General features: G+C 38.4%; 1 protein-coding gene across 1 annotated transcript; it reads right to left on the reverse strand.

Moving 5' to 3' along the window:
- Positions 1-7,592: 7,592 nt before the first annotated feature.
- LOC118836603 (olfactory receptor 51T1) lies at positions 7,593-8,561 on the reverse strand. Its single transcript, XM_036743845.1, is given in 1 exon segment — positions 7,593-8,561. A coding segment is annotated over 1 exon segment (951 nt). The 5' UTR covers positions 8,544-8,561.
- Between the last annotated feature and the right edge of the window lie 9,573 nt (positions 8,562-18,134).

Below are 18,134 nucleotides of genomic sequence, written 5' to 3' on the forward strand. Positions count from 1 at the left end.
ACCAGCCCCTTGATCACTGAGCCTTACCATCCAAGATATTAATGGTTCTCCTACTCTTTGGCTGAATCTACTCAAAATATCTGTGACCTCTTGTGGTGAGAAATCTTCCTGAAATTCCCTCGTAACTAAATTGCCACCTCTGGTTTCTGTCCTCCTCCTCTCTACGGGACGAACGCTTGTCTGAGTATTTAACCATCTCCCATTCTCTGTGCGAGGGATGTCCTGAACCCTAGTCGTGTTTTCTGTCTCAGCCCCTAACACTGTCTCATTTTCCCCCCACTCGCTTCCCCTGCCACCATGGCAAGGACAAAGCAGGCAATCAGGCTTGGTCTGGACTGAGTTGGGATGCACTCTTGGCTTATTTGGCCTCCTGTTGCTCCTAGCCACATTAATAGAAAAGTTCTCATCTGAGTCAGTGGGTTCTTGAGCAGCAATTTGTTCTCCTGCTATCTGAGATTCTCGTTCTTGCTGTGGGGTAGGAGTGCCCCCATCTCTTTCACTTAATCTCAATCTTTCATATACTAGCCGGTAGGCTGATAACACTATCCAGCTTTGCCTAGATAGTGATGCCCCTGACTGAATCCCAACCTCTTGTAAACACCTTTCCAAATCCTTAGGATCTCCTCTCTGTAGCCTTGGTTCCCAGTTTTCACAGGGTCCGGCTTTTTTAGCCAATTCCTTTGCTAAGGAGGAATAAAAAGGATCCTCCCACCCTGGGATATTCATCTCTTCCTCTGAAGTTCTTCTGCTTCTGAACAGAGATCTTATATCTAGCGATCCCATCCACCTCGTCGCCAAATATATTAGGAAGGCAGAATTTATGATTTCAAAGAGAATCTCATATGTGCCTAAAAGGTCCGGAACCGCAGGATATAAGGAATTCTCTAGGCAGAAGGCAGGAGAACTAAAGCATGTATTTACACTCCACAGTAACAATCCCACAAACCAGCGTCCCCATTTTGATATTTTCATCAAAAGCTTCCAAGCCCAATAAGTCCGCCTCACAAGAGTAACTAGGAGGCCACAGAGAAGCGAGATGGTATAAGGCAAAATCGTATACATGCTTCCCCTCTACGGTAAGAAGATTACCCACTAGCCTCTAGTCAGCTCTGCTACCGGCAGCTCAGCTTCGGCTGTAGGCGTCTCTGGCTCCAACCGGAAAAGGAAAAGGAGGATCTTCAAGCTGTCCTCTCCCCTCTTATAGAGTTTTTGACATCATCAAGCGCCGCCTGAATGACCAGGGCCGATTGGTTCTTGACTTGGCCCCTCCCCCAGCGTAGACCACGTTAACACACCTCCCCTCAGCCAGCGCCACGACTCATCACACAGGAAGCTCTGGTCCTGCCCTGGAAGAGCAAGCCCCAGCATCCAGGGAAGCTCAACGAGGCAAGCTGAGTCATTCAAAGAAAACAAAGTCCATTCTGGCTACACCAATTTTTCCCCTACCTCACTTATTTGATCTTCAAAGTCCTTTTTGAGCTCTTCCATGGCCTGAGACCAATTCATATTATTTTTCTTCATGCCTTTAGATACGAGAGCTTTGACTTTATTGTTTTTTCTTCTGAGTGTGTGTTTTAATCTTTCTTGTCCCCATAGCAAGTTTCTATACTCAGCACTTTTTCCATTGTTTGCTCATTTTCCCAGCCTGTTACTTGACTTTTAAGTGTTTCTTAAAGTAGGGCTCTGCTTCCAGCATGGAGGGTACACTGTCCCAAATTTTAGGGGCTTTGTGTAGCTGTTTTCAGAAAAAGCTCTAGGGATCTGTAAGTTTTCAGTTCTGGTATAATCTAAGGAGTTGTGCATGTAGTACTCTCTTGGCTGATACTTTAATTTGTGAGTGACCACAAGCACCCTTTTTCTGCCCTGGAAGTGTGAGAAGGTTACCTCATCCACTGTGACTGCAAGTTCTGGTGTGCTAACACTCTTCCTTGCCCTGGAACTGCCACCCAGGACTGTAACCTGGATCCAAGTCTGGACAAAGCAACAGAGTTCTGCATCAGTACTAGCAAAGAGATTCCTATAATCTACTTCTGACCAGTTGTTGGACCCCTTTGTCATCTGTGGATGAGAGCTCCAGAAGTAGCTGATGATGATGATGATGATGGTGATGGTGATGATGATGATTCAGTGGCTCCCAAGGTCTGATCCTGGTTTGGTGGGGCCATAACTACTGCAGCATGAACTGAACTATGCTCCTCTCTTATCCTTGTGTGAGTGACCTTTCCTCCTGACTTTAAAAGTTGTCCTTGACACCTGTGGGCTGAGAGGTCTGCAAAAAACTACTGCTGCCATTGATTCAGTTACTCCAAGGTCTGATCCTGTTTTGTGGGAGCCAGGTTTATGCTGTCATGACCTGCACTGGACTGCACTTCTCTCCCACCCCGGTGCAACAGACTTTTCCTGTCAACCTTCCAATTTGTGTTGGGCTAGAAAATTGTTTCACACTGTCTTTTTGGGGATTCTGCTAATCTAGAATTTATTTTGTCCTTATCTAAGGTATTTGGAGGGTTTGGGAGAGAGAGCTCAGGCAAATCCCAGCCTTTATGTTTGCCATCCTGCATCCACCTTCATAATCAACTACTAAAAGGATTCTTTGTGAGCACTTAGAAATAGAAATGGGGATCACGACAAGCAAACATATGGTCATGAAAAGAAAGTTATGCCAAAGTCATCTGACTTCTTTGTTGCTACCCTCAGGATGACTAGACAGTCAGATCAGGGAAATATTGTAAACACAGCATGCATAAATTCCACCAAGTCAATCACTATTTATTAAGAATTAACTGATGTATAAAATATTGTGACTAGGCACCAGGCATACATAGATAAACAGGATAGAATAAATGCTCTCAAGGAGTTCCATTCTAAGGAGAGGATTAAAACATTTATGCAAATCAGAATATTACAAAAGAGGCAGTAATAGGGACAAAGGATACAATGTTCTAGGCATATTTGACAAGGGTTGAAAAAACTTTTAGCTAGAAGAATCAGAAGGATTACAATGTAGATTTAAACTTTAATTGGGAAATGAAGGTAGATTGAGAAATGGATTATGAAAGGTAGAGATGATCAGGGAATGATTCCAGACATAGGGAATGGCTTTTGTCAATGCATAGAAACAGAAAGTGGAATTTCACATTTGGATAATAGCTAGTTTTCCAGCTTTTCTGGAATACATGATGGCAGCCAGTGAATCAGCACAAATTTATTAACCATGTATTATGTACTAGGCATTGTGCTAAGCACTGGGGATACAAATACAAATAGAAAGATAGTTCCTGCCCTTAAGGAACTTACATTATAATAAAGGGGGGAAGACAATGCATAAGAGGAAATTGAAAAGAGGAGGATGGTGGAATCAAATTACTGAGGACATGGTAGAGAAAATCCTGAGGGTAATCTGGAAAGGAATGAAACAAGACTGGTCTGAGCACTCTCTTTTCCTTTTTTTTGGAGGGGGGAAGGCAGGGCAATTGGGGTTAATTGACTTGCCCAAGGTTACACAGCTAGTAAGTGTGTCAAGTGTCTGAGGTCGGATTTTAACTCAGGTCCTCCTGACTCCAGGGCTGGTACTCTACTCACTGAGTCAACTCTCTTAAATGGAGATTCTGGGAAGAGCCATATAACCAAAGGGAGAAGCACAAGGATAGAGAATGTATGAAACAGACGTATGTGAAATCAAGAAAGACATGTACGTTATAATTTAATTATGGAGGATTTTAAATGCTAGTCTCAGAAATTCATATTTTATCCTAAAGGGAACATAGTTCACTCAAGTTTTCTGAAAGGGGATAGGTATGTGTGACACGATGAGATCTGTGTTTTAGAATACTATTTTTATAGTTCTAAGAACTATGGATTCAGGATGGAGCCAAGATGGTGGCTGGAAAACAGGGACTTGCTTAAGCTGTCCCCGAAATCCCTCCAAACACCTATAAAAATGGCTCTGAACAAGTTCTAGAGTTACAGAACCCACGAAATAACAGAGGGAAGCAGGTTTCCAGCTCAGGGCTGCCTGGATGGTTGCTGGGAAGGTTCTATTGCACCATGCTGGGAGCAAACTTACTAAAGTTGAACTGTTTTGTTTAAATTCCTACAGGGAAAGATGATATTTGTACCTCATGAAACCTTTCTCAGTATTAGGGTAGTCAAAGGGAATATGCATATATAGGCAAAGGGCACAGGGTGAGTTGAATATGAATATGCTATCTAAAAACAAATAAATAAACAAACACATAAGCAAATAAATACAATTAAGAGGTGAGAGAGGAACATATTGAGAGGAGAAAGGGAGAAATAGAATAGGATAAATTATCTCATATCTCATAAAAGTGGCAAGAAAAAGCACTTCTATTGGAACAGAAGAGGGGGCAGGTGAAAGGGAATGAGTGAATCTTACTCTCATCAGATTTGACTTAAGGAGGGAATAACCTACACACTCAATTGGGTATCTTACCCTACAGGAAAGTAGTGGGGAAGGGGATAAGAGAGAGGGGACGATAGGAGGGAGGGCAGATCAGGGGAGGAGGTAATCAAAAGCAAACACTTTTGAAAAGGGACAGGGTCAAGGGAGAAAATTGAATAAAGGGGGACAGGATAGAATGGAGGGAAATGTAGTCAGTCTTTTACAACATGACTATTATGGAAGTATTTTGCATAATGATACATGTGTAGACTATGTTGGGTTGCTTGTCTTCTCAAGGAGGTTGGGTGGGGAGGGAAGAAGGGAGAGAATGTAGAACTTAAAGTTTTTTTTTTTGTTTTTTTTTTTTTTGCTTTTTGGCAGGGCAATTGGGGTTAAGTGACTTGCCCAAGGTCACACAGCTAGTACATGTGTCAAGTGTCTGAGGCCAGATTTGAACTCAGGTCCTCCTGACTCCAGGGCCGGTGCTCTACTCACTGCGCCACCTAGCTGCCCCAGAACTTAAAGTTTTAAAAACAAATGCTCAAGAAAAGGTGTTTTTACATGCAACTGGTAAATAAGATATGCAAGCAACAGGGTATAGAAATCTATCCTGCCCTACAGCAAAGTAAGGGGAAAGGGGGTTGGGAGGGAGTGGGATGAGAGAAGGGATGGCAGACTAGGGAAAGGAGCAATCAGAATATATGCCATCTTGGGGTTGGGGGAGGGTAGAAATGGGGAGAAAATTTGTAACTCAAAAATCTTGTGGAAATCAATGTTGAAAACTAAAAAAATATTAAATAATAAAGAAGCTAAAAAAAGAAAAAAAAAGAACTATGGATTCAAGAAGTGAAAGGTGGGAGGCAGAAAAGGCAATGAGTTATTAGAACAGTACAGGAAACAGATTATGAAGTCTCAAACTAGGCTCATAGCTATATGATTGGAAAGAATGGAATGGATGTGAGAAATATAAATTCAGTGATGATGGCATTTAGCAGCTAATTGGGGTAAGGGCAACATAAGTAGGGGGAAAAGTCAAAGATGAGGTTTTTGCTCTGAGGAATAGGAGGATGGCATAGTGCCACCAAAAAACAAAATTAAAGGTAGGATTTAGGCCAAAAATGATTATATCATTTTGTTTGTTTTTGAGACAGTCAGGGTTAAGTGACTTGCACAGGGTCACACAGTTAGTACATGTCTGAGGTCACAGTTCAACTCAGGTCCTCCTGTCTCTGGGACTGGTGTATTTACTGCACAACTTAGCTGCACCTACCTAAATTTTTAATGGGTTGTTTGCAGTGCTGAATATTCAATATAAGGAGGACTGGGGTTTATGAGAGATGACAGCTGTATTTATGAATTTGAGAATAATCTGCATGGATGTAATAAATGAGCCCTTACATGTGGATGGGAAGGAGTATATTATGTAAAGGGAGGAGAGAAGGAGAGGGAGGATAAATCTTTGGAGGATGAAATGACAGTGACAAACCTGGAAGATTATATCACTAATAAATTTATTGATAGATTACATTTTTTTAATCTGAATTCTAGCATAGTTAAGAAAGAAAAGGCTCATTTGCACCCCCCCCCTTCCCACAGTATGGTTACTTTTACTTATGTTTTTAACCATGGAAATGATTTGACATGGAATAATAAGTCACACAGGACTTCTGACTTCCTGTCATTGGAAAGAGGATCCACATGGATGAAATCATATGTTAGGAATTTGATAAAGCTAACCCTTACCAGTTCAGAGAGTCATTTGTTAAATTTTCAATGTGAACATTTATACCTCACAAAACAGCAGATATTGCAAATCAGAGTTTGATTTGTTGTTTTGTTTATTGTTTTTACTTAAGAAAGTCTAAGACTTATATTTAAGAAAGTAATGGAGAATGTTTAAACAATTCAGATTAAGCTTTAAAGTGTGTCATGTTTATTTTTTCTTGGAGAGCCAGTTGTTAAATATTTACTGGCATATTCCTGTATATGACCCTAATACTGAAGGAATTATAATTATTAACTATTAAGTTAAAAATGGCACAAGTGAAAATAGTGGGAGAAATGTCTAGATAGCTTTTAACGTGCAAATGATCTAAACCAGAAACTCAACAAGTTTGCAGGACAGAAAACAACCCAAAATAAAGGCAAATGCATTTTCAGCTACATTTATGTTCCAATATCCAGAATCAATGATGTGATTATCTCGTTGAATGCTGCCCTGGGCAGATCACATATGAGGCATGTAATTCAGTTCTGAGGTCCACACAGTTGTTAGACTATTGACAATTATATGAGAAGGATAGACAGATATTTATATGACACTTTAAATTTTGCAGATTATTCTGAACACTTTACAACAACGCTCTAAGATAGGAATCATAGATATTATCATCCCTGTTTCACAGAGGAGGGAACTGGATGGAAGGAAATAAGCATTTATTAAGTACCTTCTATGCTTGAGGCAATATGCTAAGCATTTTGTAATTATCTCATTTGAGACTCACAACAACCCTGTGAGGTAGGCACAATTATCTCCATTTTACAATTAAGTAAACTGAGACACACAGCAGTTAAGTGAATTTCCCAGGGTCACACAGATGGAAAGTATGTGAGACCATATTTAAACTTGTGACTTATTGGCACTAGGCTAAGTGTCAATACCTACATTGGCACCTAATTGCCTCTAGGAAGTCAGCTCATATCTGTTTAGAGAGTCTTAGAAATTAAGTATCTTGTTCATACACAGATAATATATGTCATCAGGGAAGTGGTGGTGGTGGAATTTAAATCAAGGTCTTCCTGACTCTGTTCAGCACTCTATTCACTAAGATAAACCTGGAATACATGAGAGAGAAAATATTGAGGGAAGAGAAGATCATAAGCAATTCTATAACAAAATCAACTCACAGAACTCTGCATGTTTAGTCTAGATATGATTAAAATACTTATAGTCTACATGATCTTTATCTTCAAATATTTGAATGACTTTCATTTAGAAGATGGACTAAAGCAATTCTTTTTGGACCTAAAAGACGTGACTAGAATTAATTACCTATAAGTGAGCTATTTATTTAAGCTACAAGAGGCATTTTTTTTTAGTTTAAGACAAGGAACCCCATATTCTTGTTTTGCCTCTCTCCCCACTCTAGTCCACCTCACTCACACACACTGTCCCTACAGAGTCACATCACCTCAGGGCTATTTTGCTTTGGATCAGTTTAAGCAGAGCTTGGCGAATCAATTTGGTTTTCAAGCTATAGATAATGGGGTTCAGGACAGGTGGGAGTAACAGGTAGATATTGGCCATAATGACTGGAACAATTTGTGGGGGAGTGACAAATAGACGGTGTGTAAGTGACACGCTGATCATGGGAATGAAAAATATGGCAACAGCAGCAATGTGGGAGACACAGGTACTGAAGGCCTTTTGTCGCTCCTTGGGGGAGGTGATATTCCGGATGGTGCGGAGGATCAGGATGTAGGAGAGGAGGATGAAGAGCAAGTCAACACCAGAGTTGGAGAGTAGAAAAAACAAACCAATCAGACTATTCAGCCAGGGGTTGGAGCAGGAATGCTTGATCATGTCAGGGTGGTAGCAGTAGGGGTGGGAGAGCTCATGTCTTCGATGGAAAGACAATCCCTTCAAGGCCAGAGCAATTGGGATTAAGCAGGCTATTTGCTTCACAAAGATAACCAGACCAATAACCATGATGGTTGAATTAGTGAGAATTGCTGCATACCTTAATGGGTCACAAATGGCCATGAAACGATCAAAGGCCATGGCCAAAAGCACAGAGGACTCCAGAAAAGAGAAGAGATGGAGGAAGAACATCTGGATGATGCAGGCATTCAAACTGACCTCTTGCAAGTTGAATCAGAGGACACCCAGCATGGTAGGAAGGGTTGTAATTGTCAAGCCTAGGTCAACAGCTGACAACATAGACACAAAGTAGTATCTGGGTTTGTGGAGGCTTCGCTCAGTGACTATCACAAAAAGGATCATGCTATTTCCCAAGAGGGCAATGGCATAGAGGCAGGAGAAAGGTATGGAGAACCACACATGATGACCTTTTAGCCCAGGGAAGGCAGTGAGGAGGAAGGTTGGGGACATGAATGTAGTATTGTTGAGAACCAACATGGTAGGCTGAGGTTATACCCTGAAAGAGAAAAAAAAATGTTGAGTCCTCATAATATTCCATTTATCATTTATCAATGAATCCAAGTGCTCTTTCATCCACCAAACCTTCATCTCTAACTAGTCCAGCTCACAACATCTCCTTTTTCTTCATTCTTATTGCACTTGTCTATAGCTATCATAATTTGCTTTTTATATAATTAAAATATTTTATATAATTTTAACATTTTACATAATTATGATATATTATATATATATGTAGTTTATTTCATTAAATACTTTCCAATTAAATTTTTTAAGTTTTAACATTTTTTTTAAATTTTGAGTTCTACGTTCTGTCTCTCCCGTCCCTTCTTCACAACTTGAGAAGGCAAGCAATATTATATCAATTATGCATGTAAACTTATGCAAAATATATTTGCATATTAGCCCTGTTGTAAAAGAAAACACAAATACACTCACAGAATAATAAAAAATCTACTTCAGTTTGTCCTCAATGTTTATAAGAATATTAGGTTTTAAAAGGAACTTACAATTCCATCTACCCCTTTCCTAAGATGACAATCATTCTATCAGCTTCTGCTTGAATACTTCCATTGTCCAGAGAAATAATTGCCTCCTAAGGCAACCCATTCCATTTTAAAAATAACTCTATTCCTTGAAGTTCAAGCTCAAACTTCCTTTAAGTTACACCAATCATCACTACGTTTGCTTCTTTATATATATAGTAGTATCACCTGTTCCACATGACACTCCTTCAAATATTTCAAGGCACTGATAAAGTCTTCCCTAATCCTTTCCTACTCCAGGATGAAAATATTCCATTACTTTATCTATTTCTCATAGCTTCTTTTTTTCTTTATAAACTTATTTCAATTAATAAAAGAAAGCAACTATCTTGTGTACAAAAAGTCTTTATTACAATGGAATAAAACTCTACCTTATAAACAAATGTTGATTGCTACTAAATAATTTGCAGTTATATCAAAAATATCATTTTTAAATGTTACAAGGTTTAAATCTCTTCCAGGTTTCTTTGCTTTGAACACATAGCAGGTTAAAACACATCTATGATCAAGCTCCCTGTAACTAAATAAATCTCAGCCTGCCACTTGACTCATTGCTATATATTTCATTTGTTAATTCCAAGCTCTGTGGTGATAAAGGAATATGTTGGGTAATTTATTTCTTATTAATACGTTGCAATCTCTTCTCATCAAATAATTAGCTAAAGCTCCCTATCCATGAATTAGTCAGCCAAACTTTTTGAGTAGTAATTATCCTTATTTTTCTACATTCAAAGATATATTAAAATTATTACACATAGAATTGTTAATAAACGAATGCAATAGTAAAAATAAAGACACACACATATAATTATAACTGTATGACCAATGTCATCAATAAAGTCACCTCAGACTCTCAGAATACCAGTAACCTTTTCTTCACTTTTCTGGAAACTAATAATCAAATTACTCAACTCATTCCAGGTCAATGATTAAAGTCTATAAAACATGTCTCTTCATGATTATGCCTTTCTCTTTGCCCTTTCTTTAATAAACACAAAAATAAACATGAGTCACTCTTTTCCCAAATGTACTGCACTGCTAGCTTGTCACATATCCTTGATAATACTTCATAATTGTTTTTATAGGATTTTCTCATAAAATATGACTGATGACAGTTTTCATAAAAAAGAGTCCTTAATTACCTTATGTCACTATTACAAAGGTTCTATTTTAAATTTCATTATTAATTTAATGAATGCCTCCCAAAATAACATTTTCATATGAAAAGTAGCAAAGAGGAATTATATTTGAAAAAGTGAACCTCTATCACATACAGCTTGCTTTTATTAAAGTAGATAGTAAATTCAATGTATTTCTTTCAATGCTATCCTGCTTGCATGTTTTTCCCTCTGAACCTTCTTCTGTTCTTTTTTGTACATTAAAAATGCTTCAATGGGCCTCTTTTCTTTCTTATTATCTTTTTTTGACAATCCTATCACTAGGCTCTCTCTCTCTTACCTCAATGATAGAAGACAGAGAAGGTGAAATGGGAGAGATAATTTTGGGGGCACCTGTGTATTTTTCCATCTAGGGACTGAGAACTGAACAACTTAGAGTGGTCCTGTGGAGGACTTCACTTCTTGTACTGACTGGTTTAAAGAAGAGCACAAAAACAAAAACATTGAGCACTGGGGGTCCTAGAGTTGAAAGGAAGCCATGGAACCCCAAGACTGGCCAAAGCTTTATTCTCTTTGAAGTACTGCAGGGGATTAGGAGCAGGGTTAGAACCTAAGCACCATAACTATGTTTCTTCAAATTTATATTTGTTGCTGTTACTTTGTTTTTCCCTTTTCATTTCCTTTGTTGATACCTACGTGTGTCCCTGTTTTCTCCTTTGCAGACCATTCATTCAATGAGAGCAGAGTCTGTTTTGTTTTTAATCTTTGTGCCTTTAGAACCTAGCACAGTGATTGGCAAAGTACCAGTGTTTAAAACATGTTTATTCATAGACAGATGGTTATGCGCAAATGCAGGTTGTCCCAAAAGTCTTAGTGCAATTTAAGCTTTAATAATTTTAGAAGTATGAATGCTACAAATTTATAGATAAATATAACTTGAATGTTCAATTACTTACATTCCTTTTACACTTATCTATTCTTGTCAATTTTGAATGAGGTATCTTAAATTTTAGTTTTGCCAATGTGGGGCATTATTTGACACTTTCTGGCTGATACTTTCTGGATGACAATTTCTCAGGCTAATGATTTAGTAGAAGGGGCTTCACAGAATGTGTGATGAAGCACTGGAAGCATTCCTAGTGTCAACATATCTATACTATTCCATTCAACAAACACTAATCATATCGTATGCCAGTCATTGTACTAGAACCCAGCAGAGAAGTAAAATGATCAGGATATGGTTTCTCATGGATATTAGATCTAATAGGACAGAAAATAAAGTTTGTCTAATAGTGCAGTTATAAGCTTTTATAAGTTCAGAAGTGTAAGTACTACAAACTGAAAGAAAACAATATTTGGAAGGCTAATTACTTAAGTTTTTAGATATTGATATGTTTCTAATTAATATGATCTTGTAGTATAAATTTCTCCAATTGACTTTTGACCTTTTAAAAAACTTTCATTAGGTACTGCTCAGTGACTAAAAGGATTTCATTTGTAATCTTAGCTTTAATACCATTCAAAGATCTGTATTTTGGTGCATACATGACGGTTTTGAAATGACTCCACAAGCAAAAGTGTAATAGAAATAGAACATTTGACGGAAGTGGCCAAGAAAGGAACTTCCTCTACTGAACTATTAGTCTATTCCTCCCAGGCTGGGGATCCAACAATGTGGAAATAACATTAAAAAAACTTTTAAAAACCAATAAGTATTGATCTCTCTCTCTCTCTCTCTCTCTCTCTCTCTCTCTCTCTCTCTCTCTCTCTCTCTCTCTCGTATCCCTGATTCGGTAGTACTTCCTGCCAAGGGGAGTCAGAGACATTAGAGATAAGAATGTTTCAGGATGACCTGCCACCAACATTCACTGATTTGGTCAAGAGTTTACCCAATGCTTACTGTATGCCAGGATCTGTGCTAGGTAATACAAAGAAAGGAAAATACTCATATGTGTGCACATGCAAGTGCACACACACACACACACACACACAGTTATCGTCATGGAGCTTACTGTACTATTGGAAGAGATAGCATCTAAATACAAAGCTGCATACAGGAAACATGCAGAATAGAAGGAAGACAAACCCTAGAGAGGAACACTTAAATGGCTAAGGGACCCAGGAAGGTTTTCTGCAGAAATTCGCATTAGAGCTGAGCTTTAAAACAAATCAGGAATGTCAAGACATAGAGGAGAAAAGGGAAAGCATTCACATTCAAATATGTGGGCACAGGATTCCTACCTCACACATAGTACTTGGACCATATGCCCTTGATAGACACAGGAACAGAAGAGAAATTTTGCAATTGCAATCAAACTAACACCCTCCCACCAACAACCAAATTAAGCCTCAATCACCAAACCACTAAACTAATCTCTCAGCTTTTATTCTTTCCTTCATTCTTTCTCTTCTTTTCCTTTCTTTTCTTCTTTTCTACCTCCATGCCAGCTTTCTTTGCCTGGATTTTGGGTCAGAATATCTGGGTTCAAGTTCTAGCTTTAGCACTTACAGGTATCTTTGTCACCTGTGTGACCACGAACAAGTAGACTTGATTCAGAGGTAAGAATGCTGGTTTTGAATTTTAAGGACCTGAAGGCATTTAAATCTTGGCTCTGCCTTGATTCTACTACTTCATCTTGCACAAATCATTTATACCACTGATCTTCAGTTTCTCCATCTTTAAAATAAAGGGAAGAGTGTTCATGGTCTGCACAATCCCTTCTGGCTTTATTTTTTATTTCATGTTCTAATAACAATGTATGGTAACTCTATGATAACTTACGATAACTCATTTAGCATCTCTGGGTCTCAGATGATCATTTAGAAAAAGTTGTTTGGACTAGATGACCTTTAAGGTTTCTTCTAGTTCTAACTCTGATTCCTATCTTACTCTCTGTTCATCCCCTCAATTCTTCCTTCTATTATCATTCTCCTCCTCCCTTCTCTTCTTCCTAACATTCCTTTGTTCCTCTCTACTAGATGACCTCTCCTCCCTTATATCCCCTTCCCTTTATTATATGCATATTCTTTATCAGACTCACAAGAGAGGGAGCAGATCTTTCTCCACAGGACTCCAGGACACAAAGGGGATGGAGAAACTTCTTGGCTGGAGAATTTATATGGATTTAGGGAGAGTTACCCAGGCAACAGGAATGATGAGGCCTAGCTGAGGTGAGAGTGATGGGGCCAATTTACACAATCCCCTCCCAACCAGTCCTAGGAACTATTCCTTTAGCATCCCAACCCTGATAAGGTCCATATATCAGGTTCCTTAAGCTAGCCCTTGAAGCCCTGGAGGCTAACTGTGTGATGTATGTTTCTTTGACATTGCCTAAGCTGGCTTACCAAAGTGGTTCATCTTTCCCATAATTAGACTCTGGAAATTTAAGATGCCTCAGGCATCCTCCACCAGAGATGTAAAAGTCATCAAACATGCCCCAGCTTCTTGAATGGTCAGCTTTACTGACTCTCATGCCCTCGCTCTCTCCTTTGTGTCCTATGCATTCAACAACTTTCCCTGTCCTTTCTCTGAATCACACTGTCATTCCTAGCTTTATATTCATTTTCTGGAAGCTTATTTCAATTGGAAGGCCATTTCCCAAACATATCCACTTAAGTCTCTCTTTCCCCCATCCTTCTCCAGAATGCCTCTTGGTAATCTACAAGTGAAGTATAACATGAGTATTTGGTTACAAATATGTGCCTTACTCTATGTTGCTAATACTCCTTCAATTACTTTGGAGAGGTGGTTCTGTTTATTAACCACCATACTACAAGTGAGTGCTTACTATAGATACAGTCCTTTTCTTAACTTTTCCTAAATCACTATTCTCCAGCCTAAAAATTATGGGTATCTTCTTGCCCAATGCAGAAACTCCAATACTGATCCTATGTGAGTCCATACTTATATATATATATATATATATATATATATATATATATATATATATATATATATATATATATATATGTATATAGTTTTTCATGGCTCATTTTCACAAGATTTTGAGTTCCAAATTTTTTTCTCATCTTTCCCCTTCCCCATCCAAAGATGGCATGCATTCTGATTACTCCTTCCCCCAATCTGCCTTCCCCTCTATACCCCCCTGTCCCTTTTTTATCCCTTTTCCCTTCTATTTTTCTATAGGGCAAGGTAGATTTCTATACCCCATTGCATGTATATTTTATTTCCCGGTTGCACGTGAAAACAATTTTTAACATTTGTTTTTAAAACTTTGAGTCCCACATTCTCTCTCTTCCTCCCTCCCCACCCACTCTCATTGAGAAGGTAAGCAAGTTGACATAAGTTGTATATGTATACTTCCACAATAGTGATGTTGTGAACAACTAATTATATTGCCCTCCATTCTATCCCAACCCCATTTATTCTATTCTCTCTTTTGACCCTCTCCCTCCTCAAAAGTGTTTGCTTCTGATTGCCCCCTCCCACAATCTGCCCTCCCTTCTATAATTACCCCTCCCCCCAGGTATCCCTTTCCTTTCTTACTTTCCTTCAGGGTAAGACAGATTTTGATACCCAATTGAGTGTGGAAGTTATTCCCTCCTTAAGCCAAATCCAGTGAAAGCTACATTCACTCATTCCCTCTCACCATCCCCCTCTCCCCCTCCACTGTGAACGATTTTGTTACCTCTTTTTTGTGAGATATTTTACCTCATTCTACCTCTCCCTTTATCCTAGTACATTCCTCTCTCTCATCTCTTAATTTTATTTTTTAGATATCATCCCTTCATATTCAATTCACCCTGTGCCCTCTCTCTCTCTCTCTCTCTTTCTATATATATATATATATATATATATATATATATATATATATATATATATATATATATATATATATATATATACAGATAGATACAGATATAGATATAGATATAGATACAGATACAGATATAGATATAGGTATAGATATAGATATAGATGTAGATATAGATATAGATGTATATATAGATATAGATATAGATATAGATATAGATATAGATATAGATATAGATATAGATATAGATATATAGATATAGATATATATTCTCTCCAACTACCCTAATACAATTCTGGGAAAGGTCTCACGAGTTACAAATATCATCTTTCCGTGTAAGAATGTAAATAATTCAACTTTAATAATTCCCTTACAATTTCTCTTTTCTCTTTACCTTTTCATGCTTCTCTTGAATCTTGTATTTGAAAATCAAAATTTCTATTCAGCTCAGGTCTTCTCATCAGTAATGCCTGAAAATCCTCTATTTCATTGATTGTGCATTTATCCTGAATGATTATACTCAGTTTTGCTGCATAGGTGATTCTTCATCATAATCCTAGCTCTTTTGCCCTTCAGGATATTATGTTCCAAGCTCTTCAATCCCTTAATATAGAAACTGCTAAATCTTGTGTTATCCTGACTGTGTTTCCACAATACTTCAATTGTTTCTTTCTGGCTGCCTGAAATATTTTCTCCTTGACCTGAGAACTCTGGGATTTGGCTGTAATCTTGCTAGGAGTTTTCCTTTGGGAATCTCTTTCAGGATGTAATTGGTAGACTACCTCAGTCAGTTTCAATTTTACCTTCTGATTCCAGAATATCAGGGCAATTTTCCTTGGTAATTTTTTGAAAGATGATATCTAGGCTCTTTTTTTTTGATCATGGCATTTAGGTAGTCCAATAATTTTTACATTATATCTCCTGGATCTATTTTCCAGATTTGTTTTTCCAATGAGATATTTCACATGGTCTTCTATTTTTTCATTCTTTTAATTTTGTTTTATAATTTCTTGATTTCTCATAGAGTCTTTAGATTTCATTTACTCCATACTAATTTTTAAGGAATTATTTTCTTCATTGAGCTTTTGGAACTCCTTCTCCATTTGGCCAATTCTGCATTATAAGGAATTTTCCTCATTGGCTTTTTGGACATGTTTTGCTATTTGGATTAGTATCTTTGGGTTTTTTTAAAATTATTTTATTATTTATTTAGTATTTTAGTTTTCAACATTGATTTCCACAAGATTTTGAGTTACAAATTTTCTCCCCATTTCTACCCTCCCCCCCTCCAAGATGGCATATATTCTGATTGCTCCATTCCCCAGTCAGCCCTCCCTTCTGTCACCCCATTCCCCCTGCCAACCCCTTCCCCCTTACTTTCTTGTAAGGCAGGATAGATTTCTATTCCCCAGTCCCTCTATATCTTATTTCTCAGTTGCATACAGAACCAACTTTTTCTTTCGAGCAACTGATTTTAAAACTTTGAGTTCCAAATTCTGTCCCCTCTTCCCTTTCCACCCCCTTCCCATAGAAGGTGAGCAATTCAACATAGGCCACCCATGTAACATTATATAAAACACTTCCACAATACTCATGTTGTGAGAGACTAACTATATTTCCCTCCATTCTATCCTGTCCCCCTTTAATCAGTTTTCTCCCTTGACCCTCTCCCTTTTCAAAAGTGTTTGCTTTTGATTACATCCTCCCCCTATCTGCCCTACCTTCTATCAACCCCTCTTTTTTTATCCCATTCCCCCTACTTTCCTGTGGGGTAAGATACCCAATTGAGTGTATATGCCATTCCCTCCATATATATGTATATATGTGTATATATATATATATATATATATATATATATATATATATGTATATATATATATGTATATATATGTGTATATATGTATATATATATATATGTATGTATGTATGTATATTCCCTTCAACTACCCTAATACTGAGAAAGGTCTCATGAATTACACATATCATCTTTCCACATAGGGATGTAAACAACACAGTTCAGCTTTAGTAAGTCCCTTATGATTTTCTTGTTTACCTTTTCATGCTTCTCTTGATTCTTGTGTTTGAAAGTCAAATTTTCTATTCAGCTCTGGTCTTTTAACTGAGAAAGCTTGAAAGTCCTCTATTTTATTGAAAATCCATATTTTCCCTTGGAGCATTATACTCAGTTTTGCTAGGTAGGTGATTATTGGTTTTAATCCTAGTTCCTTTGAGCTATCTAAGGTCCCTGTAAGGTATCAGATTTTAGAAAAAGGGGTTAGAAAAAAATTGTCACAGGTAGAATCAAGATGGCAGAGTGAAAGCAGCAACTCACCAGAGCTCTCCAATAAATTCTGTCAGTTACCTCTAAGAATGGAATTTGAATAAATTTTGAGGAGGCAGAATCCACTGGGACATAGTGTGGCACATTTGCAGCCCAGAACAGGCTTGGAAGGTCAACGGGAAGGATCTGTTTTGCCTGGCTGGGAGATTGCAGGGTGCACAGGCTATGCCAGCATAGACTTGGCCATTGCAGAGCAGAAGCAGGCCTGGCCTCAGTGAAGTCAGTGACTGATAACAGTAGCAATCCACAAACCTCTCAGTGCAGGACAAGGGGTCTCTTGGAACTGAGTGAGACAGAAGCATAGGGCCCACAGCAGTGGCAGCAGCTACACCTGGGGATATCAGCACACAGAGAAGTCACATGCTTGAACTTCTAGAAGCCATGAGGGCAGAGTAAAGTAAGTGCTCTCATTTCCCCCTTGCTATCCTTGAAAAACCTAGAGAATATTGCCCCAGGAAAAATCCTGGAATAGTGGATCTTAGGAGTACAACAGTCTTTTAGCTTGGGAGGCTAGGGACATTAAAGGGAAGGATCCCTCCTATAGTGCCTAAAGGGGTCCAGGGCAGGACCAGAGTTGTCCCAGCAAACCCCACCTCAGCAGACTATAAGGAGATCCTGAGCCCCGGCGGGGCCTCTGCACAGCCAGGGGACTCTGCAGACAACAGCTCAGGCATCCACCAGTGGCTGAGACTATCCAGCCCTAGGGGAGGAGATGACTTCTAGTGGCCAGACCACCCCTCCCCCACATCTCATGCTGTGTAGTTTACCATTACTTTGGGGAAACTCAGAAA

Source organism: Trichosurus vulpecula, chromosome 2, assembly GCF_011100635.1.
Source record: "Trichosurus vulpecula isolate mTriVul1 chromosome 2, mTriVul1.pri, whole genome shotgun sequence".
In the NCBI taxonomy this organism is placed as follows: domain Eukaryota; kingdom Metazoa; phylum Chordata; class Mammalia; order Diprotodontia; family Phalangeridae; genus Trichosurus; species Trichosurus vulpecula.